At 40.3% G+C, this 22,669-nt stretch overlaps 1 protein-coding gene and 1 pseudogene across 2 annotated transcripts; both read right to left on the bottom strand.

The window, feature by feature from the left end:
- The window catches only part of LOC113158574, an 86,400-nt pseudogene extending 80,009 nt beyond the window's left edge, over nt 1-6,391 (bottom strand).
- A 1,283-nt stretch (nt 6,392-7,674) lies between these two features.
- Nucleotides 7,675-18,753, bottom strand: mocs1 (molybdenum cofactor synthesis 1). Of its 2 annotated transcripts, none has more exons than XM_026354561.1 (11): nt 18,486-18,753; nt 16,969-17,080; nt 15,884-16,051; nt 14,201-14,365; nt 13,592-13,653; nt 12,658-12,769; nt 11,349-11,461; nt 11,033-11,143; nt 10,767-10,887; nt 10,610-10,657; nt 7,675-10,438 (listed from the first exon to the last, which is right to left on the bottom strand). In XM_026354561.1, exons 1-11 carry the CDS (start codon nt 18,678-18,680, stop codon nt 9,336-9,338), a joined length of 2,310 nt encoding a protein of 769 aa, XP_026210346.1. In that variant the 5' UTR covers nt 18,681-18,753; the 3' UTR covers nt 7,675-9,335. The 2 variants fall into 2 exon arrangements, with proteins under 2 accessions (XP_026210346.1, XP_026210347.1); XM_026354562.1 differs by having other exon boundaries at nt 10,297-10,438; nt 10,595-10,657.
- Nucleotides 18,754-22,669: the final 3,916 nt, after the last annotated feature.

Below are 22,669 nucleotides of genomic sequence, written 5' to 3'. Positions count from 1 at the left end.
GATGCAAGCCAGTGACTTCTGTGCCGGTCCCAAGCCGGATAAATAAAGAGGGTTGCGTCAGGAAGGGCATCTGGCGTAAAAATTGCCAAAAACAACCATGCAAATCATTCAAAAGACTTTCATACCGGATCGGTCGAGGCCGGTGGAAATTGAACTACTTTTGGTCAAAGAAGGAGAGGAGGCAGAAGGGTTCGTGGACAGAGAGAGAAGGGGAAAGGCAGGAGCATAGGTCTGAGAATAGGGACTCTTAACATTGGCACAATGACAGGGAAAGGCAGAGAGCTGGCAGACATGATGGTGAACAATGTTCTAGAGGTGAAAAGAGTCTCAGACAGGGTAATGAGCATAAAGCTAGAAATTGAAGGGGTGATGGTGAATGTAGTCAGTGGGTATGCTCCACAAGTTGGCTGTGAGTTAGAAGAGAAGGAGAGATTCTGGAGTGAGTTTGATGAGGTCATAGAGAGTATCCCCAGAGGAGAGAGACTAGTTGTTGGAGCAGACTTCAATGGGCATGTTGGTGAGGGCAACAGAGGTGATGAGGAGGTGATGGGCAGGTTTGGTGTGAAGGAAAGGAATCTGGTAGGACAGATGGTGGTGGACTTTGCTAAAAGGATGGAAATGGCTGTAGTCAACACTTACTTCCAGAAGAGAGAGGAACACAGAGTGATATACAGAAGTGGAGGTAGGAGTACACAGGTGGACTACATCCTATGTAGATGGGGTCATTTGAGAGAGGTTAGTGACTGCAGTGGTGGTAGGAGAGAGTGTAGCCAGACAGCACCGCATGGTGGTGTGTAAGATGACTCTGGAGGTCAGGAAGAAGAGAGGAAAGACAGAAAAGAAGACCAAGTGGTGGAAGCTAAAGAATGAAGAACCTTGTGAGGAATTCAGACAGAAGTTGAGACAGGTTCTTGGTGGTCAGGATGAGCTTCCAGATGACTGGGAAACTACAGCAGAGGTTATCAGGGAAACGGGTAGGAAGGTGCTAGGTGTGTCATCTGGAAAGAGGAAAGAAGGTAAAGACACTTGGTGGTGGAATGAGGAAGTACAGGAATGTGTCCAGAGGAAGAGGTTGGCTAGAAGGAAAGTAGACAGGAGTACAAGGAAGTGCAGCGTAGAGTGAAGAGGGAGGTGGCAAAGGCCAAACAGAGAGCTTACGATGACCTGTACGACAGGTTAGACACAAAGAAAGGAGAGAAGGACTTGTACAGGCTAGTCAGACAGAGGGATAGAGATGGGAAGGATGTGCAACAGGTAAGGGTGATTAAGGACAGAGATGGAAAGGTGCTAACAACCCAGGAGAGTGTGCAGAAAAGATGGAAGGAGTATTCTGAGGAGCTGAAAATGAGGAAAATGACAGGAAAAGAAGGGAGGAAGATGTGGATGTTGTGGAGCAGGAAATAGCAGAGATTGGAAAGGATGAGGTTAGGAAGGCTCTGAAAAGGATGAAGAGTGGAAAGGGTGTTGGTCCTGATGACATACCTGTGGAGGTGTGGAAGTGCTTAGGAGAGACAGCAGTGGAGTTTCTAACCAGTTTGTTCAATAGGATTCTAGAGAGTGAGAAGATGCCTGAGGAATGGAGGAGAAGCGTTCTGGTTCCGATCTTTAAGAACAAGGGTGACACGCAGAACTGCAGCAACTATAGAGGAATAAAGTTGATGAGCCACACAATGAAGCTGTGGGAAAGAGTAGTGGAAGCCAGGCTTAGGAAGAAGGTGGAGATCTGTGAGCAGCAGTATGGTTTCATGCCCCGTAAGAGCACCACTGATGCCATTTTTGTTTTGAGAATGTTGATGGAAAAGTACAGAGATGGACAGAAGGAGCTGCATTGTGTCTTTGTAGATTTAGAGAAGGCGTATGACAGGGTGCCGAGGGAAGAGCTGTGGTACTGTATGAGGTCGTCGGGAGTGGCAGAGAAGTACGTCAGAGTAGTTCAGGACATGTATGAGAGAAGTATGACGGTGGTGAGATCAGACAGAGGAGTTCAAGGTGGAGGTGGGACTACACCAAGGATCAGCTTTGAGTCCCTTCTTGTTTGCTATGCTGATGGAAAGGCTGACAGATAAGGGTCAGACAGGAATCTCCCTGGACAATGTTTGCGGATGACATTGTGATTTGCAATGAGAGTAGAGAGCAGGTGGAGGAACAGCTGGAGAGGTGGAGGTTTGCTCTGGAAAGAAGAGGCATGAAGGTCAGTCGTAGTAAGACAGAATACATGTGTCTAAATGAGAGGGATCAAGGTAGAAGCGTTAGGTTACAGGGGGCTGAGGTGAAGAAGGTGCAGGAGTTTAAGTACTTAGGGTCAACAGTTCAGTGTGATGGAGAGTGTGGAAAAGAGGTGAAGAGGAGAGTACAGGCGGGTTGGAGCAGGTGGAGGGTGAAGAGTGTCAGCAAGACTCAAAGGAAAGGTGTACAAGACAGTCGTGAGACCAGCTCTGCTCTATGGGTTAGAGACGGTAGCAGTGAGACAGAGACAAGAGGCTGAGATGGAGGTAGCAGAGATGAAGATGTTGAGGTTCTCCTTAGGAGTGACCAGGTTAGACAGAATAAGGAACGAGTACATCAGAGGGACGGCTCACGTTGCCTGAGTTAGCGACAAAGTCAGAGAGGCCAGACTGAGATGGTTTGGACATGTTCAGAGAAGGGATAGTGAGTATATTGGTAGAAGGATGTTGGAGATGGAGCTGCCAGGCAGGAGGGCAAGAGGACGACCAAGGAGGAGATATATGGATGTCTTAACAGAGGACATGAGGTTGGCTAGTGTTAGGGTAGAAGATGCCCATGATAGAGTTAGGTGGAGAAGGATGATTCGCTGTGGCGACCCCTGATGGGAAAAGCCGAAAGAGAAGAAGATGTGTGTTCAAAACCTTTGTGTTTTGTCTCATAATGACGTTTGACATTGTCTCTTTTAATAAGAGTCACAGTTTCTGAACATATCAGACACTGGTTTAGTTCAGTGGTAATATGAACAGAAAGGAGTCTGTTCATACTGGATTAAAAACTCTATTTCCCATATGTCAAAGTCAAGGCCCGCGGGCCACATCCGGCCCGGCGTGTAATTATATCCGGCCCGCAAGATCATTTCTATATTATTGTTATTAATGGTCCGGTGAAATGAAGCGCTGGTAACACAATAAACTACAGATCCCATAATGCAGCGCTTCAGCTGCCTTGCCGAACACATTCCACGTTAATCAAGTCTAGTTTATGATGCTGCAAGTTATTATGAAGCTGATCCTCACGATGCCAAGTAATGTTGAACCATATCGGCACAACGGTGTTCGCAAATACGCACTTTGCTGATAAACTGAGTTCTCACGGAGCTTTGGTGACTTTGACGAACAAGAAAATCATTTTGCCGTCTATGTGTAAACTGCACCTGTGCAGATTCAGATGGAGCTGATTGAGCTGCAGTGTAATGACTGAAGGTAAAGTAGGACACTGCAGGGCCTGCATAGTTTATTCACTCCATTCCCGCAGAAATGTCCCAGCTCCGTCCACATGGGGCTCGAACCTTGTTTATGTTTGGTAGCACAAATCTTAGTGAGAAGCTGTTCTCAGTGATGAAGACTAACAAAACAGCACACAGGAGTCGTCTCACTGGTGAGAACCTACAGTCCATCCTGAGAATCTCCACAACACAGAACCTCACAACAAATATAAAATAACTTGTTGACAAAAACAGATGCAGCTCTGATAAAATGACTTAAGAGCAAAGACTGAATGATTTGATTTGTTATTGCTGAAAAGCACAAATTTCATTTATATTTCCAGGTTTTGTTATGCAACATGTTCACATTTTGAATTTGTATAATTTTGACAGGATATATTTTTATAGAGAGGAAAATCTTTTGGGATATTTAAAATTTAAGTTTATTTTTTATATAAAATGACATAAGATTAAAGAAATTTGAATGTTTGTTCTTCTAATGTTTACTTTATTTCTAACTTAATTTAAAGTTTAATTTAGAGAGGATATATTTTTATAGAGAGCAAAATAGTATAAGTTATTTAAGGTTTATGTTAAAAAAAGTTAAGTTTTAAAAGTTTTAGTGTGTTCAATAAATGTTTATCCTGTTCGGCCCGCGACCTAAAGTGTGTTTTGGATTTTGGCCCCCTGTGAAATTGAGTTTGACACCCCTGCTCTATTTTCTCTTTTTGGGCAGTTCTATATTTATCTCTTCCTTTTTTAGTATCACTGTCACTTTATCCACTTTCTCCTCTCTGTCGTCTGTCTCTCTCCTCTCTGTCGTCTGTCTCTCTCCTCTCTGTCGTCTGTCTCTCTCTCCTCTCTGTCGTCTGTATCTCTCCTCTCTGTCGTCTGTCTCTCTCCTCTCTGTCGTCTGTATCTCTCTCCTCTCTGTCGTCTGTCTCTCTCTCCTCTCTGTCGTCTGTCTCTCTCCTCTCTGTCGTCTGTCTCTCTCCTCTCTGTCGTCTGTCTCTCTCCTCTCTGTCGTCTGTCTCTCTCCTCTCTGTCGTCTGTATCTCTCTCCTCTCTGTCGTCTGTCTCTCTCTCCTCTCTGTCGTCTGTCTCTCTCCTCTCTGTCGTCTGTCTCTCTCCTCTCTGTCGTCTGTATCTCTCTCCTCTCTGTCGTCTGTATCTCTCTCCTCTCTGTCGTCTGTATCTCTCCTCTCTGTCGTCTGTCTCTCTCTCCTCTCTGTCGTCTGTATCTCTCTCCTCTCTGTCGTCTGTCTCTCTCTCCTCTCTGTCGTCTGTCTCTCTCCTCTCTGTCGTCTGTCTCTCTCCTCTCTGTCGTCTGTCTCTCTCTCCTCTCTGTCGTCTGTCTCTCTCTCCTCTCTGTCGTCTGTATCTCTCCTCTCTGTCGTCTGTCTCTCTCCTCTCTGTCGTCTGTATCTCTCCTCTCTGTCGTCTGTCTCTCTCCTCTCTGTCGTCTGTCTCTCTCCTCTCTGTCGTCTGTCTCTCTCCTCTCTGTCGTCTGTCTCTCTCCTCTCTGTAGTCTGTATCTCTCCTCTCTGTCGTCTGTCTCTCTCCTCTCTGTCGTCTGTATCTCTCCTCTCTGTCGTCTGTCTCTCTCCTCTCTGTCGTCTGTATCTCTCTCCTCTCTGTCGTCTGTATCTCTCCTCTCTGTAGTCTGTATTTCTCTCCTCTCTCTCTGTACCGTTCTGTTCTCTCTCTCTGTGTCTGTCTCTCTCCTCTCTGGCGTCTGTATCTCTCTCTCTCTGTCGTCTGTTTTCTCTTCCTCTCTGTCGTCTGTCTCTCTCCTCTCTGTCGTCTGTCTCTCTTCCTCTCGTCGTCTGTCTTCTCTCCTCTCTGTCGTCTGTATATCTCTCCTCTCCTGTCGTCTGTATTCTCTCCCTCTGTCGTCTGTCTCTCTCTCCTCTCTGTCGTCTGTCTCTCTCTCCTCTCTGTCGTCTGTATCTCTCTCCTCTCCTCTTATTGTTTTGCTCAACTAATCTTTTTTGTGTCTTGTGTGCTGAGATGGTTGCTTTTGAATAATAAGTGATTTCATAGATTGTAAGTATTCATCTCCTTCAAGTTGTTTTTTAGACTATTTGCCTTCAACCTTTGGTTATTTAAAATTATATTTCAGGAGATGTATTCAAGAAAATTTCCACATCATTGAATGTCCCTTGGAGTATAGTGGAATTCATCGTTTAAAAAAATCAATGGAAAGAATAAGATAGATACATAAATCTGCCTACAGCAGGACGTCCTGATGAACTGAGTATAGTTAAGGGACTAATGCGGGAGGCCACCAAGACACCTGGGACTCACCTGGAGGAGTTTCAAGCTTCAACAGCTGAGATAGAAGAGACTGTAGATACAGTAACAGCTGTCGGCCGAGTTCTTCACCAGCTGAAACTTAATGGGAAAATGGCAAAAAAAAAAAAAAAGCTCATTAAATCTCAGCTGAACTTTTCCAGAAGACATGTTGGAGTTTAAAGCAAAAAACTACACTTAAATATAATTATATAACTATGATTGTTTGTATGGATTTCTGAAGTTATGAGTTTCTCATAAAGTATATCTCTGTTGGATTGTAGGGTTCTGCTACTTTAAAGTGTCATTTTAGATTTCTCTATTTAACTGTAGTCACACACTCTTTTACATTATCCATAGCAAATCACATGTTTGTAACTGCACTGCTGTGGAACAAGAACAGCATTACCATAATTAAATAGATCATTTCCAGGACAATCAGCCTTTACCAAAAAGTCTTATCAAATTATTAAGTAAATTCTACATTAAGTAAGTTGGATTATTTGAGGCTATTGACCTGAGCTGTAGTCCATGTTAAGAAAGGACTAGATTTAAAATACATTAAAAGACTGGTGGCTACTTACACTGGATTCCTGCTAATGTTGAAAAAAGGAGAGTGAAGCAGAGACGACGCTGCAGTTTATGAGTTAGTCTTCAGCAGCACTAACAATAAACCATGTCCAACAGGAGGTCAGTTACAGGAAAGTTCAGCCTTTAGTTTCACTATAGTGACTATAATTAAAATGTTCTGGAGGTGAAACATGTAAACCAACCGGTTTTTCTCTTTTTGTTGCCATATCAGACTGAAATGGGATTGAAATCATTGAAATATTTCTACCTAAACACCTGATTCAACCAAAGTGTTTGTTTGAACATTCTTCAGGTTCTGTTGAGCTAGTAAGACTCCGTAGAAGACACAAACATCTACATTCAGACCAGAGAAGACGAACGGTTTCAAAGAGGCTTATAGAGACCGTGTATGTTTAACTGGAACAACCAGCTCTCAGGAAAGGAGGTGGTCTACAGCAGGAACAGAGGAGATGTAAGACGTGAGTTGAGTGAGACTTTGTGAAGTAATGAGAGTATTTATGTGCAAAAGTAACTAGTAACTAAAGCTGTACACTTAAAGTAAAAAAAAAAGCTTTTAGGTTGTTGCAGAAGAGAGGCTAATAACTATCGGGATTCCAAACAGAGGAATAAACTTGGACCCTTCCCCTGTTAAATAAAGTCACACCCTGGAATATTTCCTTGGACCACTTTTGATTACAGTACATATTCACAGTGGCAACTTGTACTGCATAAATATCAATCTAATGCTGGACATCTTGCTCATTTAAAACAAGTACTAAAACAGAGTTAATATTAATGTGTAGAAACCTTAATGCTCTGTGAAGAATGTTTTCTTTAATCCATAAGTTGAGAGTGTATCTATATGATTTACTCTTAATCTATGTTGACTTTGTACAAAAACCTAAACTGTAAAAAGTGTCAATAAAATTTAAAGTAAAGTGCCGTAATATCATAACATAGAAAATGTAAAGTAGCAATGGTGTATTTACAGTAATATTTAGTAAACTACTGAACCTATAGATGTCATCTACATGATGTGAGATAACTGTAATATTGTGTCTGATTAGTGTGTGAACTCTTTTATAACCTGCAGGCAAGACTGCACAAAGACAGAGGTAACAAAAGCCTGTTGCACAGGGGCTGATGCTTGAGTCCATGTCCCAGTTCAGGAGATTAAAATGTTGATCTTTTGAGTCATATTCATATTTTTATGTTAAATCCAGATGTTTTCAGTCTACAGCCAAATAAATGAACTGGCCTCACTGTCCCAATAATTAATTATGCCTCATACAATCAATTAAACATTTTCTGTTATAGTCCATTGTCAGATGCTATCTACAAGAAACATCAAGTTATCAAATATACAAGTGAAAGATGATGAATAAATGTTAGAACATAATTTATTCAAAAATGAATATTTTTCTTGTTAACCAATTAAAATCAACCATTCTCCATAATATTAGTTAAAGCTGTGTCTGGTTTTCATAAGCAAGTAAAGTTTGTATCACACCATGAAATAGTGGCTGTGACTCTTTCACCACACAGTTAACTCTTAGCGTACATTTATATTAAATTATAACCCAGTTAAAACGAGAATTACTCCCACTGCTAATAAAACAAACAAGTCAAACATATTACTACAGCATACAGAGTCAACAACAAGTCAAACAAACGATGGACAGAATGTGAGCAGTCATTTCTCTGTGCAAATGTTCTGTGAGCCTTATAAAACCAAGTCAAACCCGGCCTGTCTGCAAATGAGGGGTCACAAGTCACCGACGCATGGGAACATGTCCTGCTCTGTGAAAAACAAACTACAAGGTATCATAAACTGAATGTGATAACTTCTTTTTAAAACTCTCCAAGGATGATGAGTCTAGAGCAGTTTGCATGTTTGTGTTGTATCCCTGTCTACTACAATAACTACAGTAAGGAAGAACTGGCAATAGTCTTATAAAAAGGAAGCTAAAGATGAAATGTCATCTAGTGACTTGAAAATGAGTCTGAGAATTTGAATGAGAAATAACTTGTGGATTATTAGTTTTTATAACAGAAAATAAAAGCTAAAAATCCTCCAGCAACTCAGTTTGTGTTTAATTGAGAATTAACAGTGAAATGATCATTTAATAACTGCTACAATACAAATATTACCATATTCAGTTCTCCAAAGACAACACACAGAAACTGAAGAGACACAACAGTCATAACATGGATGTGACATATAAAGACATGGCTGCTGGAACAAACAACTAGGCAAAAACAAATGTGAAAGAGTGAAGTTCAAAGGCTAAAAACAGTTGGTAATGATCTACTGTAATGTAGAATGACGACAAATAGCACATTGTAGGAAAATTAGTCTCAACTTCAGTATGAAAGCAGCGGTACTGAGTTATATTTCACAATTCAACTGAACAAACTCAAAACACAGACACATTCATAAGTACTGCAGAACACACCATGTGACAACAGCACACTGAGTCATACTACACCAGTATTATGCTCTACTGTTGTCTTCTTCTGTGTCAGCTTTCATATCAGGTATCTGGGCTCAAATACAGCTACATTATTTTCAAATGTAATGTAGATAAATAAAAGACACACAAAAAAAAAATCTACATAGTGTTGAAGCCATGATGTCACTGATAACTATGAAACTACTTGTGCGCCCTCTAGAGACAAAACATGAAGACTGCAGCCCTGCATCTGGTCTGCACTCTTCACATACTTAGCAATTAATAATGAATCTAGTGTATAACAATGAAATGATTTGTAAAATACTGCTTAATTATAGTAAACACTAACACTGTTTAAATAATATAATTCATATAGTGAGGGAATAGTGACAAAACATGTAGCTAAACTGGTAAAATCATATATAATCAAGTAACATCTAAGTGCATGTGTTTGTCATTATAACATCTTCTTAATTATTCAGTTGGTGTTATTTTGTTTAGTAAAATAATGTGACAGTTCTGGTGTAAACCGGGACAGTCACTGTCAGGCCTACAGTTCATTCACTGTCAGTTTTCCAGTCAAATTCACTTCACTCATGGGAATGTGGTGGTGAATGACGATAAAAATCTCTCTTCCCGCCTGTCTTACTGACCAGTTTTATATCCGTGATTATGATGTCATGACTCACGGCTTTGCACATGTCATAGACAGTCAGAGCTGCAACGGAAACAGCAGTCAAAGCCTCCATCTCAACTCCCGTCCTCCCCGTAGTGCAACATGTTGCTGTGATGAACACAGCGCTCTGCAGCTCATCCAGGTGAAAGGTAATGGAGGTGTGGTCTAAAGGCAGCGGGTGGCAGAGTGGGATGAGGGCTGAAGTTTGTTTGGAGGCCATGATGCCGGCCATCTGTGCCACAGTCAAGGCGTCACCCTTAGCCAGCTGGTTATCACGAAGCAGCTGGAAAGCTGTGGGGCCTAAGACAACAGTGGAGCAGGCTGTAGCTGTTCGACGTGTCGGGACTTTCCCACCAACATCCACCATGGTGGCTCGGCCCTGAGCATCTGTATGCGTCAGCTGGGCTTGGGTTGTTTCTTGGTCAATGCTGGAAGCATTTGTGCTTGACTTGGTCTGATCACTCAGTGATTGTCTAAGTTTGATGCTGGGGTCTGTACTGGAGCTCTGACTGTGGCAAAGTCGAACACTGTGCTGTTTTTTGGCATCGATTAGTAGTGTGCAAAAAGCAGATATTCCTGAGGTCCTGAGTGTCGTCAAAGGACCCCTGGCTTGTGCGCATGTCAGACAATCTGTATTATTGTTAAACATATTTGTGTGTGTAGAAAAACCCACAGTGTTAGTGTCACAACTGTTTAAAGTGACTTCACTGCAACATTTAGAGGAGTAAAGGGATGCTACTTTGTGGAATTTGTCCATCACATTAGGTTTTTCCTTGCTGATATGTGAACTAAGGTCTGATATGGGAACTAACCTCTCTGAGGTTCTGAAGCAAACGAGAGCTGCCTGTGTTGAAGCAATGCGCTCTGGAAGGCACAAAAAACTCTCTCTATTGAGGACTCCTCTGCTGCCTGAAAGACACGTGTTAGGAGCCATTGTCAGAGAGATGAATGTGTCGTTTTGAAGACGGGGAACAACGGGGAAAACCCTTAGGCTGTCTGGTGACTCCAGCTGGTTGTCTGTTGGAATAGAGAGAACATTAGTCAAGGACACTGACTATTAAAAATAGTTGTTGTCACTAGTTTGAATGTGAAGGATGTGAATGTAGGAGAATCTGATGAACATAACACCACTAATAAATCATGACAATGTGAGCGTGAGAGATATGTACGTACAGCTGTGTCACCCACCAATGAGGATCATAGGTCTGTTCTTCATCTGTGAGATGCTGAACATGCCTGAAGAGACAAACAGGAGGAGACTGCATACCAGTAGAACTTCACACTCTTCTGTAATCTGTGAGTTGTTGTAAGTAAACTAACTAAACATCACACTAGACAAGCGTACCTGCATGCTGGTTCTTCTTCCTGCCCACAGCTGCTCCAATGATTTTCAGCAGCTCTTCTTCTGATGCTCCAGAGCGCAAGACATCTCTGAGAGACACCTCAGAGTTACCAAACAAACACACCTGAGAGACGACACACAGAAAAGAGGTGGAGGTAAGACATTATACAAATCAAATCAAATCAAATTAAGACAGCATGAGATTAAGAAATAGCCACTGACTACATTAACACCTTGTTAAATGCAGCAAAGCACAACTGTAACTTTACCTTGAGGCTGCCATCTGCAGTGATGCGTAAGCGGTTGCAGGAGCCACAGAACTGATCAGACATGGAGGTGATGAAGCCCACCTGACCTTGGAAACCTGGCACTTGAAATGTCTGTTACAAGATACAGTTTCAATCACAAATCACTGTAAATGATCTCTCTGACAACAGCTTCTAACATTCAACCCAGTACCAAAGTGGTTGATTTGGTTTACACCAGGCCAGGAATAACATTTGTGAACAACAGTGAATGCCATGCTACAGTGATGAATTGAGGGATTCAATGATGTTCCAAAGAGAAGGAAACATTTCAACTGACTTTGGCAGTGTCTGTGTGTCCAGTCTGCAACTTCTCCAGGTTGGGCCACTGCTGTCTGATGCGGTCCAGCATCTCCTGGTAACTCACCATCTTCTTAAAGTTCCACTTGTTTCCTGCAGAGAGGAGTAGAGACAATGTGGCTCAGTGTAACTTGTAGCATTTCACCATCCACAGCATCTTTCAACCAGCAACAAAAAGCAGGACATTAGTACTGTTTCTGCTTCAAGCCAAAACAAACAGACCACATTTCTATCACAAAGGTGAAAAAAGACAAGAAAGTTTAGAATTTGCATAAAGTATAAGACAAATATACAGTATCATACCATCATTTCACACTGTGAAATAATCTTTATATGTATATGTATGTATGAATATATGTATGTATGTATGTATGTATGTATGTGTATGTATATCTATCTATCCATCTATACACACACACACACACACACACACACACACACACACACACACACACACACACACACACACACACACACACAGACAGATATAGAGATATATATATATAGTGCCTAGAAATGGGCACTGTCGTCTCTAATCTATATGTGCACCTTAGTGTGTTTGCTTTGGTTCAGTTTCTTTTCACACTGAGAAAAATCCAAGTGAACTAAAATGTGTCCTGTCAAATCACACAAGATTTTTTTACTCTGCTTATTGGTCAGATGTGTCTGCTGCAGGAACAAAAAAAGTCAATGCAGGCACAAGGTGAAGTGTTGTGGACTACTGTACATTTGTGTGACAGGAGACGGATGGGTTCACTATAAATGTTAATACAGGTTGGACATCTTGTGTTTCAGTGTTATTACATTACATGTCCTGAAGAGTCGTCAGACCTGGTGTCTGTGAGGAACTTCACCTTCTCACATCTCCACCTTTGTCCGCAATTAATCAGACAGCATGTTTATGGTGGACAAACAAAAAAAGAGGAAAATCCAAACACTACTACAAGTCCATAAATCATGCTATTCGTAGTGTTTGGTCCTGTTTTGGTTTGGTACACTTTCTCACCAGGATGACTGCACCAAAGTTCGCTAGATGATGCGGATAGAGACCACCTCTTTTTAGGGGCCTCAGTGCAGTTGATTTGGTGCTTTTACCATGTTCACACCAGAAATAATGAACCACACCACTAGGAAAAAACTAAATTGAGTTTGATTTATACAAACTAAAGCCTGTAGGTGTAAGAGCACTCTATAATCTTATTTTGAACAGGTCCAGAAATAATCAGGAATAGGTCAACTCATTAGATACCTTTCCCAGGATATGAACACAGTAAGAATTGAGCACTCACCATCAAATGGCATGTATTCGATGAAGCGAACCTGTAAAGGCTTTTTCTCTGTCAGCGCTGCAAAATCCAGCAGCTCATCCTCGTTGAGGCCTCGCATGACCACACAGTTGATCTACACATGAAAGTACACAACAAGAGAGCACTGATTACTGAGCTGTACATTTAGCTGCTCATGTTTCACCTGTAAAGATGCCAGGTTCAAGGCCAAATGCACACAGTAGCTAGACTGTGTGTAACCACACAAGTACCTACAATAGTTAAATGACGTCCTGAAGAGGTTTGTATCTAAATGTCATGGCCTAACATAGCTGACAGATTCATTCATTAATGGTCAGTACACTGCCACACATGTTCACTCAATCTGCTAGTGTTACAATGCTGCAGAATTTTTGCAGTGTATGCATTGACTAATCACAAAGCAAATTATTAAGCAACTCTGATTTTAACATCTGAGGTCAAAGTGTCCAAATTCAAGGAAATGCATGGATGGAATATTATACTTAGCATTTCTTTCTTACAACACTTTGCTGCCACAGCACTTTACCATTAAGAGGATGTAACAGTTAAAGTTCCTACTTTTTACCATCATTCAAAATATGAAAACGTTGCTGTTGGTTCTAACAATGATCTCTACATGTATCTATCTATCCACCATCCTGCCAAACTCCACCAAACTGCTTTTCTGTTACAGGTCTTGGACAATGGTCCTTACAATAATCTTAAACAAAACATAGCACAAGCAAGATTTCATGGACAATAGTTTAAAAACTTAAACACACAAATTAAAGAAATCCAGAAAAACTAAACAAAATGAATAGTAAATAATTCAGTAGTTCAGTAAATTATATCAGTTATTACAATTTTAAAAAAATATTACAAAGGATTAAAATATTTCCAGATAAAACTATGTATGAAAAAGATGAAAAAAGACTACCTTGACAGGGTTGTAACCCATTTCAATGGCTTTGTCAATGCCCTCCATGACTTTGTGGAACCCTGGGGAAAAAGTGCTTGAGTAAGTCGACAACAATCTGTATTTAACGTATTAAACACTACTGTTGAAGGATAGGAGACAATATTTTTTTCAAGCTTAACCAATAGCATTTAACCTTTTCTTTAACTCTTTACTGTAAAAAAAATCAGGTGTTGTGGAATAGAGCTGGCTAAGACGCTGATTTTTTCCATGTGCTGCTGCTGCTTTGCTCTTTTTTCTCCCCTCGATTTCCTAATCACAGTCGGTCCATCTGTGTCTGCCTTCCACAAGCCAACCACCCAGAGTACTGCCCTGCTGTTACCTCCAGTCTGTGTGTGCTTATTGGGATTGCCCAACAACAATAGCCACATATTCCCGGTATTGTCTGTCCAAAACCACAAGAACAATACAGCAGAGCAAACTAACAGAATTATAGTGTTTAATAAAAATAAGTGCATTAAAAATTGTCAGAGACATAGTTTTTTTAACGTGTGCTTTTACTAATACCTATTATAACGTTGTTACATCTGCTATTACATTGTAACATTATTTGTCACATACTTTTCCTACCTTTGCGTCTGACAATAAACTCAAATTTGGCAGGAACCAGTGAATCCAAGCTGATGTTAATCAAGTCAAGGCCAGCATCTTTAAGCTTAGGCAGAAGCCTGGCCAAGTTTATCCCATTGGTGGTCACAGCAATGGTTTTCAGGCCCTCCAACTTCCTCAGTTCAGCTGTAGAGGGAGAACAGAACAAGACAAAAGTGGTGTAATGTGAGGATTTGTCTAAAATATGATACAAGGAACCTTATAGGGGGACCAACCTGCTTTGTGTGGCTCTAGTACATGTATATGCAGTATTAAAATGTATAATATTAAACTTTCCCCTGCTTTCCCTATATCAATATCTCTCTGCTTCAGCAGGTCCACCAAGATCGCAGTCTCCTCAGAGAGAGAAACCAGATTGCATGGCTAGATGGAGAGAGATATTTTAATACAGGAAAGGTAGAGGGAAGTTTGATACCATTTATATAAGTTTACTCCCTCAATTATATAAAGAAAGTCACATTGCCCTCTAATCCAATTTAATTTATAAAATAAGTATTAAATTATAACATATGAGATTAGCCGTTACTAAATACTTACACCCAGAGAGGTGCCATTCATCCCCAATTAACTAAAACTGTTAGTAGTAACAGTAACTGAGTCATTATGATTTGGGAATATGAAATATGGCTCACATAATATCTGACATTTGATTAATTACTACCCCTGAAATAAAAGTATAAAAGTAAAAAATAAGCAAACATATGACTCAAATTCCAAAAATGCTATAATAATAAGATCAGATTAAGATTAACTTTAGCAAATATTTCCAACACACTCTAAACAACACTTACTAATACTGTACAACTAATACTGTAAATATTCCCCTATTTACCTTTATTTTTTTACAAATTAATTAGTAACCGTTTTACATACTGAAGTTGACTTATTGTCAGTGGATGACTACAAATGAATAAAAGTATTCAGTATGGTTTCCTTTACATACAAGCATAGAAATATAATTTAAGAATAGTCAGCAACCCACCCCAGGTGATGCAGTTAAGAAATTACTCTCGAAACTGGTGACTGTCTTTACCAAGAAAACAAACACTGAATCTATATCATTTTTTTAATCAATGTGCAAGAAGACTAAACATCAAGAGTGTCATATGACCTGTCACATGCAGTCAAACTGACAGTCTTTATGGGGCGGTTGGCAGCATATGTTCATCTTCTTAGCAAAGGGATTACACACTGGTCACACAACATTGCTTTTCTTCATTCATTTAATGCTTTAACATTGCTTCCACTGTTCCTAGAGAATGATCATTAGTGGTCAAAGCTGCAACAGTGAATCTATGAATCAGCCCCTAAAATGAAAATATTAATGGGGTGTGACAAGTGATTTACTTCCCCACATGTATGGTTTAATCTGAAGCACGCATGGAAAACCACTTATTGCAGCAAATTAGTCATATCACAAAAAAAATGAAGTATTTAAAGGGTGTGTTGCCAGAAAGTATAGTGTTGAAACACATCAAACCAGCTTTCCATCTTCTTGCTTTATGATTTAGAAAAAACCACTGCAATCTTAAGGAGTAGTAAACAACAGTGACAGTAACTAATGTGGCACCATATCAATATCAAAAAAAGTATCACAACTTAATGGCAGCTAATAGTCAGCCGCTATCAACTCATTCTTCTTACCAATGATATCTAGCACATCAGGTCTGATGAGGGGCTCTCCTCCAGTGAGGCGGATTTTATCCACCCCCTCCTGGACAAAGAGGCGAGCCAGGGTCATTATTTCCGATGTGGACAGGAGCTGGCTCCGCGGTGTAAGCTTCACCCCCTCCTCTGGCATGCAGTACTGACCTGGGATGAAAATGAGATGAGGGCCAAAATCCTAACACAGTGCCCAATATATAATCGGCCTTCTAACACATGATTTAATCCTACTTGAGTCCTTCAAGGTGAAATTTTCACAGTGTTACATCTACAAACCAAGATTAAATCAGTGTAATAACTTACTTTCAATATGAAACCAGGAGTGTAAAGGTTAAGTCTGAGTGTTTTTCTTGTTAAATAATGTTATTAGTACAAAATGGTATGCACATAAAAACATACCATAAATAATAAAAACTGATTGTACTGTCATTCTACTACAGTTTTGAGCTTGTGCATCTTTGAGCCTATTGTATTTAATATCTAAAATATTTGAACTCTTATTTATTAGTCATTTGCCTTTTGCTTTTTTCTGTCTGATTTCTGTCTCATTTATTTGCACCACTAAAATAAGCACATTTATCAGTGTGCACACTATTTTTTCTTTTAAATCTCTGATTTCCTTGATCTGAGAAGCACCTGATGAAGCTGCACATTGTTGTGCAGAAAGATGTGTAGAACACCTTTCTATTCAGTAAAGTGTGCCACAGGAGGCGTGCCAGAAATATAGTGGATTGCACAGTACTTTATGTTTTGGATAAACTGAAATGGTGTTATTGCTACATACTGCATAAACACAGAAGTAAAAGTGTCTCTTGAGAAAAAGCTGAGAAAGAGAACTTCAGGTAAAAGCCACTCCAATACACAACCTATGCTACAAAAAACAACATCTAAAACATGTTTTCTACAGCTGAACCTGGGCTCAGGCACGTGGATGTGATGGTTGTAGCACCAGCAGAATCCTTACTGAGTGTGGTTTGTTCAAGAAGCTGGATAAGCACCAGGGAAAATGAAATCGTAGAGGCTAATGACACCTTTAATATGTCACAGTGAGAACATCTACTCACAGCGCAGGTTGCATTTCTCTGTCAGGGAAATGCGCAGGTAGCTGTGCCTTCTGCCAAAGCTGTCAGTCAAAAATGCTGAAAATGGTAGTATGCTGTCCTCTCTCAGTCTCTCCTGAGGGAAAAAACACAGAGAATTTGATCTGACATGCAGTAAAGATACAGTAGCACTGTTGTGCCTTGTTTGGAATATAAGGTTTTCATCAAACATAGTATTTATTTTCTCCTTGCCCATGTCTTCAAAGAATACTGGTGCTTAAGCCCATTTAACCATTTTTAATTTTTGCAATACATTAAATGAAGGTGAGTAGAAAGGACAGAAAAGGTGGAGCTGAAGCAAGAGCGCGAACAGCACACAGACAATGTAAAGGGTGACAGTTATTTTTTAATGGCTTGATAATGTGCAAGGGTGAACGTTGGAGAACTTTGTCAATGGCGTCTTTCTCCAACAATGCAGCTGCTTTACAACAACACAACAGCAACTATTCTGCATTTTTCCTTCCCCCTCAAAACACACATGCCTACATATGTTTTTACCCAAAACATTAAAAACTAGCGATGGTCAGTAAATTACACTTCCAATGTCAAACGATTAATATGAATATGTGCTATTCATGACATTAATGCAGGAAAATCGATCGAATCATGGGATTGCCAAGCTTTCCACCCCTAATCTTAAAAATCTTTCTGCGACTGTGTGGGTGGTGCACATGGCTTTGTTTATGCATCCCGACCTTTGACTGCACAACAGGCTGCTGTTATCGCAACCACATGAGTCACCGGTAGGCTAAACACACTAAAGTTAATCACAGGACCTTGAGAACTACTGAATCTGTATGTGTCTGTATCTCTTATTAATACTGGATCCATTGATCATCTTTATATGATATATAAAGCCCACAAATCACATCTGACTCATCACAAGTCTCAGCTTTACTTCCGAGATCTTTAAAGCTCTTCAGAAACATTGTGGGTCGGTTCATTCGCCTTGTCACTGATAGCACATGTGCACCTGCTGGACAAACAGATAAATTAGTTAACAATGAATTTCATATCTCAATAACTGTTAATAACATCATGGGGATTTGTTAAAGGACGTTAAAATGATGCATTGCCATAAAAGAAACAGGCGCCTAGTTTCAGGTGTAATGCTTATAGGCCTGTATTAGTCCCTGACATTATATTTACTACTCTACTCTTTGATTTTATCTCTGGAAGTGGGGACACTGAACGTCACTTCAGGACAGGGGACATAAATTGGTGTCAACTTGTAAAGTCTTGATAGAGTCGAACAAACCCACACACTCCACAGTCGTAACCATGATCTAGATGGTTTAATGTTTAGTCGATGACACACTTACTACTGGGCCGTAAACTGGACAGAGCTAACGTTAACGTTACAAAAAACAGTTTGTTAACGTTAAATGTCAACAGCTAGTAAGTGCAGTTATCTTAAATGTCACCAGGTATTCACCGTGAAGTATAATTAGCAGTCTTTAAGTCGATATTAGTAACGTTACCTGTCCTCTTGAGCCGCTCTTCACAGGTGCCGTGAAGTTGGGAGCAGCTAAAGTCGAGTCTCCAAGTTCAACTTCATTTTTCCTGTGCGTAGCGGTGAAAAACAGCCGCTCGACGCTGAAGACTTTTCTGAAACGACTTAAACTGCTGCTGCTTCTGTCAGACAGGCGGCAGCACATGCTGGCGTGAGCAGCCATGGAGTAACGTCGATGCCCCGACTGCTCTCGCTCGGCCGCCTGCCGACCTCTCGGCTCCGCAGCGGCAGTTAGCGGTTGACCCGAGAGAGGGGACGAGCAGGGGCGTGCTCACGTCAGCCAATCGTGCCGCAATACGCCGGTTCTGGTGCATGCTGGGTAGTGTAGTCCGTAAGAATACAACTGTTTTTTTTTTTATATAAACACAGAAACCCTCTATTAATAAGTTGTTTCTTAATTATTATTTATGCATTTATTTATTTGTATTGTAATTCAAGTCTGTATATACTATGTTGAAATACATTTAAACAGTTGGTGAAGCTGTCACTATCTGTTCTTTTTGGCCTTGGGACAACTACAGCTGCCAATTCAGTGCAATAGCTGGACTGACTGGAAATGCACTTAGTCACAAACACAAATAAACCTAGACACAAACACAAATACCAGATTAGGTGAAATGCAGGCAGGACAATAAGTCCCTTTCTGTTTTCGCACAGTGCAGACGGGTTAAATAACCTTATCCAATCCAATATACACACGTGAACTAAGTATTTAAGGGGTTGAACGGTCTACGTCAGCCTAGTGCGACAGATAGTCCCCACTAACTCTACCTTTATTAAATACCATACCAAATACACACATATATGTAGCAGTTTGCATATAACATATCATATGAAACAAAAAATTGAAAACATGCAAAACCACAGCTGACAAGGATGATAGCCAGTAGAGTACATTACTATACTCATCACCACCGTGGGGCACTGGTGTGTTCCACATAGCAGTGTACTGTCATAAGAAGGATGCAGTTTGCAGTGTGTGATGTATCCCCTAGATGGGGGTGCTATACTGAATTATGTCTTTGGCATCTCCGCAGTTGAGGTTACCGTACTGTTGGATAAATAGAATTCAGATTTGAAAGATTTCTCTTGTTTGATTGATGTTTTGGAAGAGTCAGTACAGTCTTTTTAATTAATACACAGTGTCATTGTGGAGAACAAGCATTGAGCATAGGAGGGCTTCAAGGTGAATGTTCTGTCTATAAAATGCTAAATAGCGTTTTCAAATGCAAATGCATGGATTTTTAACATTTCTCAATATCTCCCTCCCAACGCTATAAATAGGAGAACCACGTAGTGGACGCAGCATGTTTCTGTTTCCTGATGAGGGGTATTGTATTCTAATCAACACACCTCACTTAGATTGAAAAGCTGTTTGTCTGTTGGCTATTTCTGCAGTATCCTTGCTGAGTTTAGCCCTGCCAGTAAATATCTTTGATATGACAATAAATATGTACCTTTGGTAAACTAAACCTTTTTACATTGTGACATAAATGTGTTTCAAACAGAGCTTCTAATTATTATTATTATTGGTAATATTAATATCTAAGCCATGCCATGCATGAAAGGGTAATCAGCTAAATTGAAAACATGTATTGCTACTAATTTACCTGTGCAGTACATGCACATGCGCACGTGCAGTGACATGAGATGCGCTCATTGGCTGAAACAGAACTTTTGTTGTGGCACTAATGATTCTCTCGACAGTGAGGTGACTCATATTGGAACTGACTCAGTGCACATGGTCATGAACACATAGGTCATCCTAGGTGAGTTTGATGAGAAATTGTTCAGGAATTCATGTTTTTGCCTCAGCATGCAGGCCGCAGAGGTCCAGAAACCCTCATCAGATTCAGTTCACTGATTCAACAAGTAATTCCATCTATCACCACATCATTACATTCTTGCTGGTGATACTTTTAAATTTGTGACCATAACTTTACATACACTTACACTGTAATGAATGGCAGTATTGGGAATTCTTCTACTTCTATAAATAACAAATTAAAATGGACAAGCATCTTCACTGCCCTGAATAAAAAGGAGCACTCTAAGTGCTGAGGAGACAAAGTTCCATTGGAGTGTGAAGGACACTTCTCAGACTGTTTTATGACTGTGTGACAGGGATGGACCTGCAGCGGGTGTGGACAGCTGCCACACCACCCTTATGCTACAGGACGTTATGATCTCTGTTGCTTCCAGAAAAATCTATGAACCCACTCAACTATAGAATTGTCTGTTTGTCTGCACAGCTATAATAACAATAATGACATACTTTATTGATCCCCTTGGGGAAATTGTGGTTGGACAGCTGCCTCACATATCAGCGCTACTACGAAGTTACAGTGTCTTGTCAAGGGACACCTATTCAAGTACCCAGGAGGAACACAGAACAATAAGCCTGGGCTTCGTAAACGACTGCTCCACAAACTGAGCTACTGCCGCCTCAATTTATTATTCATAACACAGTTTAAGACACTGTGGGGATTTGTTAACAATAACAGGCGTATAGAAATCAATTGAGCTTATCCTTTAACACCAGTTTTCAATGTTTTATATTCTTTATTTAGGCGGAAAAGTTATTGATCATATAGATTATTGACTGTGTCGATCAGCTTTTGTTTTTACTCTGCGCTCCACAGTCCAAAAGCTGTCTGTATCAGCATTGCTACTCATAAAAGTTTCTGTTTCCTTTCACCATCCTTCCTTTTAGCACCTGAAATGCTTCCAGCTCCATGGTCCGCTTATAGGCAGAAGATCATAGCCAAGAATCCTGTGAAACATGCTGAGCTCCCTACTTAAACTTTACCTCTTCATTGCCTGTATGTTTTTTATAGCTCTTGGTCCATGAAGCACTTTAACTTACGTCTTTTTCCTTTTGTATTTGCATGATTTTTCGGCAGCAACAGTGCTCAAGACAGCTGTTGTTGATGAACTGCTGCAGAATGCCTCACCAATCACATTTAAATGCAGGTTTTACACCACTCCATTTCTAATGTATGCAGAGGTTTTCTACAATGCTGCATGGCAACTGCATCAGTATATTTATTATTATTACGGTCATACAGACATAATGTAAAAGACTATAATTCAGTGCCTGAGGCTTAGGATACAATCAATATGCAATAACTACAGGGAATTATTGATTCAATTCTACAATGTGGCAGCTATCACCCAGAAGCCATTGAATGTCCCTTTTACAGATGCAGAGCTGTGCTATGATCTGAACGCAGTCATATCCTGCCTGGAATTGAACCATGTTAAAACCGCTAAACATCTGACACATGGGTGGTGTTGCTGTGTTTTTGCAAGGTGTGAGGAGTGCATTAGCAAAGAATGAACAAATGTCACCCACAGCTGGAATCACAGAGCTCTGTGAGGCAGCGCATTACTCCTTCTTTTTCATGCTCATGCCCACTTATCTTTGTATACACTAATGTTCATTTTTTATTTTACCATTACTCGTTGCCAGCCAGCCACCACAGTTCCCTTCAGAACCATGCCAACAAGCAAAAAGTGTTAGGTAGACTGCAGGCCTGTTAGTCCCCTTGAATAGTAGGAATGACAGTGGTAATTATCCTGTCATGACACAGCAATTAAACAGAGGTATTTAAAGCCGTTTGTGAAATAGATTCCTTAAATGATAGGCTCACTTCCTACTCTTGTCCAGCAGCGTTCTCTGCTATCTATTCTGTGTGGGCGTAATTTACTATTGAAATAGAGGGAACATGAATTTGCATATGGCGAACACCAAGCAGTGTCACACTGTAACAGCTAATCTCTGGAGCACTGTGTAATGCGAGGCGCAAATATGTTCGTGTCATCCTCTCATTTAACGGTGAACTGAAACAAAAACCTTTCAGTTTAATTTGCTCTTGCTCTGTGTTTCACATCATCAACATTATATCCTACGTTATTTGCCCTTTTTTGAAACTTTGAACTTTGAACTTCCAGGGTTAACAACAAAGTCATACTGTGATTTGAAGCATCTCATTTCTTTCTGTAACAGCAGCATTTAAGACATGAATATAGTAGTAGTAAATAATAAATAGTAAATAGTTGTAAAACACATTCAGATAATTCCAATGAGAGATATGTTATACAAACTGCTTTTTGTTTTAATTGCTTTGATTGCTTGATCCTTTTCAGGCC

The sequence above is a fragment of the Anabas testudineus genome, chromosome 12 (genome assembly GCF_900324465.2).
Source record: "Anabas testudineus chromosome 12, fAnaTes1.2, whole genome shotgun sequence".
Classification (NCBI taxonomy): Eukaryota; Metazoa; Chordata; class Actinopteri; order Anabantiformes; family Anabantidae; genus Anabas; species Anabas testudineus.
Note: the sequence above shows the minus strand (reverse complement) of the source record. Positions and strands in the feature narration are given on the sequence as shown.